The sequence below is a fragment of the Tasmannia lanceolata genome, unplaced genomic scaffold (assembly GCF_043159265.1).
Source record: "Tasmannia lanceolata isolate RefF3 unplaced genomic scaffold, GAP_Taslan_0.1 ptg000029l, whole genome shotgun sequence".
Taxonomy (NCBI): domain Eukaryota; kingdom Viridiplantae; phylum Streptophyta; class Magnoliopsida; order Canellales; family Winteraceae; genus Tasmannia; species Tasmannia lanceolata.
This window is the reverse complement of record NW_027518706.1, coordinates 3,357,487-3,364,704: the sequence shown is the minus strand read 5'-3', so window position 1 is coordinate 3,364,704 and position 7,218 is coordinate 3,357,487. Positions and strand designations below refer to the sequence as shown.

The following is a 7,218-nucleotide window of genomic DNA, read 5'->3' as shown; positions in this document are numbered from 1 at the left end:
AATCTGGAAACATGGGATGATCTACTGCTCTCTCGCTGACGGAAAGAAGGTGAGAAATCAGAAAACGACGGTGGGTCCGCTTCTTCTCTCGTCTCTCAACTACATTTTGAAGAAATCCCGGATTCTAAAATCCGTATATCCAAACGGCTCCTAAATAATAGGAGAAAATAAGTGTTTTTCAATTCTTTCAAGCTTCCCATTCCAAAAGATGCGGTGGACCTACCATTTACACGAGCAAGCCCTATGTGCCCTTACCCGACACTATTTCATATTTTTATTACGTCCAATTCATGGGCTCCCCACGCTGCCAATAACTTGAAACTATTGTATATATATTGTCATTAATCACTAGGCTTTGGGTGGCGAGCCCAAATATCCTCTGCCAAAAATATCATAACGAAATCCGAAATACAAATTCCCATTGGAGCATTGGAGTCCACATGGCAACTTTAGCAACCCATTACAATCTTATCCTATTAGTACTAGTACCAAATTCCTTGGCCTAGAAATCCTTCCCAACTTCTTCTTCAATTCCCACATTACCCATCTTGAAAGATTACTCATGTCCATGGCACTACAAGCCTCTCTCCTCCCTTCACATCTCTCCATCCACAAAGAGGTATGTATATCTGAGTATGCATGGCATCACCCATCAGATTCCCCCAACTCATTAAACTCAATTTGATTTGCTTTGTCTTGTAGGCCAAATTGAATTCATCAGCAAAGGACACAGCATTCTTGGGAATTTCATTTTCGGACCATCTCAGATCTGACTTGAGTCCTCTGGTTATCAAGAGCAAGGTATGAATGAAGATTTGCACGCCAAAATTCTAGTCCTCTTCTCTGTTTTTAACATTACTAAGAGGGTCTATTTGCATAGCATTTGGGTCCTTCAATTCTGGCCATCTCTAATTCATATTAATAACAAAGTCAATTCACATACATAACTCTTTATCCGCTCAAACATCACTCATCTTATTCGAATACTGATGTTCCATTTAGCACAATATTCACTAGAGATTGGAATGACCATGACAAGTTCAAAAGATAAAGAGGTTGTCTTTTTTAGTGCTTCTTTGGTTGAATTTTGAGGTTAACTGATCCCACCCCAAGTGGTATTTGCTAGTCTTAATTGGGTTCTTAGGAATTTGACATCATCATGGCTGTTTGAGCTCCCATCCCAAGTCAACTTAGGAGGCACTACCAGAAACTAATTTCGATTTACATCTCCCCTTCTTATTTAGAAGCACCCATTTAGTTACTTTAAACGTTTCTTTCCACTGCTCTAATTCCTAAGGAGTTGCACTAGTAATAGCTACTTACAAGGTTCAAAACAGAGAGGAGTTATGTGGTTTTGATTCCTATCTTTCCAAAGAAAAACAAGGCGGCCGGGAAGAGTACAAGCAGGGACCACTTATTCAATGATCTAGACCATTCATTTGTTGATCATCATCGCTGATAGGCATCATGGGTCATCCAACAAAAGGGAATCGAGTGCCTGAGTTGGTGAGCTCGAATAACATGGTTTCACCTTACATTTTCGATCTCTTCATCAAGGCTATGTTGGACAACAGTGAGAATAGTATTTTCATATATTGAAATGGAAAATTCTCTTTTGGAAATATTTATAGGGTATAAAAAAAAACTATCATCAACCTTGTGCCACTTCCTCCTTGAAGGTGATTGACACAAACTGCCTATCTTGTAATTTCATGATCAATAGACCCCCTAATTTCTAAGAACATTAGCACCCACAAGTAGCAATTTTAATAAGGGAATTTGTTATATCTAGCTAGTTTTCTCGATTTGGATAGATACTGTAAAGTGGAAGCTACTCAGCTATTACTTGAGAGAAATTTTCATTGCATAGCTATAAAGAAAGAAGTAAGAATGAGCCAACTCTGATTTTTTTTGTCAGTTTGAATATTCAATGAATTTCGTGTTTGCGTACTCATTTGTAATGTTTTCTCTTTTGTTTGCTAGTTTATTTTCATGTTGGCCGTGTGTTGAACTTGCAGAGGGAGTTGAACAAAAGAAAGATAGGTGTTGTAGTAAGAGCAGAAACAGCAGTTACGACTCCAGCAATCAACAATGCCACAACTGAAAAGAAGAAAACAGTGAGAAAAGGGAATGTTGTCATCACTGGAGCATCCTCCGGTTTGGGTCTCGCAACTGCCAAGGCTCTAGCTGAGTCTGGGAAATGGCACATTATAATGGCTTGTAGAGACTTTCTCAAGGCCGAGAGGGCGGCTCGGTCAGTGGGCATGGCCAAGGAGAACTATACTGTAATGCACCTTGACCTTGCGTCCCTTGATAGTGTGAGGCAGTTTGTAGACAACTTGAGGCGGTCCGAGATGCCACTCGACGTGCTCGTCTGCAATGCCGCTGTCTATTTGCCAACAGCCAAAGAGCCAACCTTCACAGCTGAAGGGTTTGAATTGAGTGTGGGGACTAACCATCTTGGCCACTTCCTCCTCTCTCGGTTGCTTTTCGACGACTTAAAGAAATCTGACTACCCCTCAAAGCGTCTCATCATCGTTGGCTCAATAACAGGTTCCTTTCTTAAATCAACCTACCCATGTTGTTTCACAACCAATTACATTACTCCAAAAGCTTAAGATGTTGGGGATGGTGTTCTTTATTCATTTATATTTCAACCTCCCCCCTCCCCCCCCCCCCTTCCTCCCTCACGTGTGGCCCCATCCTTTTTTTTGGTTGGCCATACACGTGGCACATGTGGCCCCTCTTTTGGGTTAAACCTGCACGTGAATTTTTAATGTAAAGGAGTTGTTAGGTATTGAACCCAAGACCTACCGTGAGGTAGTAGCGCTCTAATACCATGTGAAACAACCAATTACTCCAACAGCTTACGCTGTTGGAGATGTGTTATTTAATCATTTATACTTAAATACGTGTGAATAAGCTCCTAATTCAGCATTGAGTGAATGGATCACTGTTTAGAAACTCCTAGATTCCCCACCAGTAGCTATAAGCTATTGTTACTGTCATTTCAAGGTTTTTAAGTGTTACATCTGATATGGGTTTTATTTACTTTGGTGGATTAGGGAACACAAACACATTGGCCGGAAATGTGCCTCCAAAGGCAAACCTCGGTGACCTGCGTGGGATGGTGGGTGGGTTGAATGGGCTGAACAGCTCAGCCATGATAGATGGAGGTGACTTTGATGGAGCCAAGGCCTACAAAGACAGTAAGGTGTGCAACATGCTGACCATGCAGGAATTTGACAGGCGTTACCACGAGGACACTGGCATCACCTTTGCTTCTCTCTACCCTGGTTGCATTGCCACTACAGGATTGTTTAGAGAGCACATCCCCCTGTTCAGGCTCCTCTTCCCTCCCTTCCAGAAGTACATCACAAAGGGCTATGTCTCTGAGGATGATGCTGGCAGAAGACTAGCTCAGGTTTGAAATTCAGCACTTCCAAACACTTAACTATAGCTAATTCTCTGAATTATTGACAAGTTATTGAATAATGAATTTTTGTGCCCCTTGAAATCTTTTAAAAAAAGTGTGATTCAAAGACACTTGAATTTTTATATTATTTTTACTTTTCAAAAAAAAAAGACACTTGAATTTTTCAAATCAAATTTGAATTTTCTGAACTAAACACAATATTTTCTTAGTTAAGCGAAAAAATTAATGAACAATTCGTGTTTCAAATATTTGTGTCCCATGTCTTTCAGTGTGCCTTATTTGGAAATACACAAGCACTTTTTCTGACTATTTGCAGAACTTTCCTGATTTTTTGGAGCATTTGACTAAGCTGAATTATTCCTGAATCTGAACTTTATAACTACGCATAAACAGGTATTGACAATAGTTCTGCCTTGGAAGCAGAACCTTTACTTCAAGTTCAAACTTATTTGATTGGATTTTGGTTCAGGTGGTGAGCGACCCAAGCCTCACCAAGTCGGGTGTTTACTGGAGCTGGAACAAGAACTCTGCATCTTTCGAGAATCAGCTCTCGCAGGAAGCTAGCGATGCAGAGAAAGCTCGGAAACTGTGGGACCTTAGTGAGAAGCTTGTTGGACTTGCGTAAAGGACTTCCCACCGATGCGATCCACCCACCATGGGAGAGGACTTCAATTCATGGTTCAGATAGTGTGGCAGATCTGTTTCAGGAAGAACAAAAGTTTTGTATTACTTGGACAATAAAACATCTTGGATAACTGTTATTTGAAATCTGAAAATCTCAAATATAGATAGACAGATACTTCCCTCGGATGGATCGAGATTAAAATTGAAAAACTAGATCACCACTTAATTGAATCTGCTCCAACAAGCTTAGAAGTCCCAATAAGTTGAAGGGATGAACATCCAAACTTACTGTTGATAAATCTGACAAGCAAAATCCAATCAAATCGAGTGCACAAATAAATGGGACAGTAAAAATAAACAAGCTACAAGATGCACACACAGAAAAGAGAGGTGAGTTGGTTGAATGATAAAAGACGCGAAAGAATTTAATATAGTATGAAAAACTTTCAGTTCCATGGTGTATATGGCAATTATTTGAGTAAGTGGATGACTCGCAAAACTTAATATTGCTTGTCCTTTCTGTGCTTTTTCCTTTTTGATAAAACGCTATATTCATGAATTGATTAATTAACTAGCTGTGTTTGTTTGGCAAGAATAACCTAGTGTTACAAATGCAATATCAGAAGGAGCCATGTTGGTTTGAGCAAAGCATTGACGAAGTTTCTTTCAAACTTGTATTTTTATGAGAAAAAAAAGAATTTGTTTGGGAAGCCCAAAGCAAGATATGAGTTGAAATATTGTGAACGTGAGTGAATGGATAGCTGTAGTATGAAGAAGCGTGTAAGACCCACCCAAATTCCTCTTTCTTTCGAGATGTTCCAGATGAAAGAATTTTTTTACCTACGACGATCTCTGCAAGAGGGATGGGTGATGCGATTATGGGGTAGCCGGAAGCGCAACGAATGAGTTGGGGCTGATTGCCTTCGACCTCCGATCGGAATAATCTTTGAATCTACGAGGGGTGCTTGTCGAATCAACGAAGAGTTGTTCTTCAAAACCACAAAGAACGAGATAAACAACTTCTCTAACAAGAAAGAAGAAAAATTCTTAGATTTCAAAAAAAAAGAAAAAAAAGTGGTAACCGTGCAAACAACCCTTGCACTTGAGTATTTATTAGACCACTATTCCATACCCTAAGTAAAACTCCTCTCTGAGCCTTTGATCTAATCTAATGGTTGTGATTAAACACCTAAAAACTCAACTTCCTAAATCTGCTATGCTTGTAACATTAAACTTAACTGAAGTAACCTACTAAAAATAACAAGAGTTACGTTTCTTTTTGTTGCTTGAAGTTCGGAGACGTTCATTAGGTAACCACGTATATCCCCTCCACTTGAAGAGAATTGGACTTCGAGTTCAGTGGTGAATTCGTAGTACCATCTCCAACTTAAAAAACCTTGACATGTCGATGCTTTTCCTTCTTGGCATTGTACTTAGCATTAGCTTCAATCAATTTCTTCTGCTTCTTTTTGACACCTTTACGTATCTACTCCTTCTTGGCTTTGCCAAGGGATTCCTTTAGCATCAAACACGATTGCCTCTCCACTTGAGAAGCTTTGAGATCCCTCTCATCCTTCAAAGGTTGAAGGGAATAATGTTTAGTGTTCTTGCGAACAACAAAGACATTATCCCTTCCCTTGTGAATGGAATCCTTGTCAAATTGCCAGATCTTCCAAACAATAGATGACAAGTATCCGTATTTATAACATCACATAAAACCTCATCTTTGTTAGCACCAATTTCGAAAGGGATTCGACAACATTCAGTTACCTTATTTTCGTTACCTTTCAAACTCAACCGGGCTTGTAGGGAGTAAGGTGCTTCTCGGTCTTTATCTTAAGCTTTTCCACCATGTACTTCGACACAAGATTTTCCGTGCTGCCTCCACCAATCATTGGTTTGATCAATCTTCTGCTCGAATACTACGATGAGATGTTATGATTATGCTTAGGGGTGCAACTTGGGTCTGGATGGTCCAACTCCATTTTGGCTCAGGTTGGGTTAGGGTTTAGGCCTTTGGTAACCCGACCCGACCCGAACTTCACCTTCGTCCTCTAATTTTATAGTGATTTCTTATGGTTATGTTTCTTTCTCCTCCTTTTTTTTGTATTTTCTGTTTGACCCTAACCTGACCCGACCTGGAAGAAAACAAGTTAGACGGGCTGAGTTAGGGTTGAGAGATTTAGATGCAGGTTGAGTTAGGGTTGACCATACTCGACCCGAGGCTTAGGTTGGTCGGGTTAGGGTAGAGGGAATGCTATCTCGGTGTGGGCTCAGATTGGCCTCAACCCAATGCAACCGACCTGAGTTGCACCCTGCACCCCTAATTGTGCCCAACCACATAACATTAGCATCACTTGTCCAAAAAAACACAAGGTGCTGAAACCCAAGAAACCACTCCATTCAAACAATCCTAAACATCCAACTAAGCGTATTTTTGGCCATTAAATCTAGATCATTGTTTTATCCAAGACTCTTAACCGTCCATATGTTTTCTAGAGATCAAATGGTAACTATTGTCTGATTAAAACTAATTTCTAGGCCACATAGGAATTAAATGGGAACAGAACAGATAATGTCAGGGATAGATTCAATCAAAGTCATGTATAACTGGTAATTAAGAAATTTCTCATGTGATTCCATCAAATTAGGGCAGTCTTTCCAAAAATTTCTCCACCGACAATCATGTATTTTCTACTCTCTTGCTTGTTTTGAGTTTGTCTTCAAGGGTATCATGACCATACTTGTTCTGCCCTTTTCCTAAGACATTGCTCTAAGGATTGGGCAGTGGTCTTGTTCCTGCTATTGTATCGTCTTTCTTGATTTAATATACTGGTAGGGGTTTGCCTAACCCGAGCTTACCCATTAAAAAAAAACAGAATGCCTTTCCCAAGCAAACGGGAGGAAACTCAATCAACCACTCTATAAAGAAGAAAGAAGATGAATTTCCAATCTTAAAATTCCATCCCCAAAACATGAAAATGGTCAGACAGACACATGTAATGCATAAACAGCCACTTTTCCCCATTTCCATTTCTCAACATCCCTGCAATTCCATTGTTGAATAATAAAACAGTATTAAAAGAAAGAGGAAGCGGGAAAAAAACCCAGTTGCTTCATTAAAATTCCCCCTTCTTTAATTGGTAGATCTCTGCAAA

At 39.8% G+C, this 7,218-nt stretch overlaps 2 protein-coding genes across 5 annotated transcripts in view; one reads left to right on the top strand and one right to left on the bottom strand.

Annotated features, from left to right (window-relative positions):
- Positions 1-462: 462 nt before the first annotated feature.
- LOC143858920 (protochlorophyllide reductase-like) lies at positions 463-4,246 on the top strand. Its single transcript, XM_077369624.1, has 5 exons — positions 463-619; positions 703-801; positions 2,019-2,553; positions 3,066-3,424; positions 3,906-4,246. The coding sequence occupies exons 1-5, from the start codon at positions 563-565 to the stop codon at positions 4,059-4,061; spliced, it is 1,206 nt and encodes a 401-aa protein (XP_077225739.1). The 5' UTR covers positions 463-562; the 3' UTR covers positions 4,062-4,246.
- Positions 3,659-7,218, bottom strand: part of LOC143858921 (cold-responsive protein kinase 1-like) — a 31,422-nt gene continuing 27,862 nt past the window's right edge. For 2 of the 4 annotated variants that reach the window (XM_077369628.1, XM_077369627.1), the window contains 2 exons: positions 4,901-5,049; positions 3,659-4,360 (listed from right to left, as the gene is read on the bottom strand). The gene's annotated coding sequence lies outside the window, so the exon portion shown is untranslated. The remainder of the gene's footprint in view (positions 4,361-4,900; positions 5,050-7,218) is intronic. The other 2 variants (XM_077369630.1, XM_077369629.1) reach the window with 1 other exon arrangement.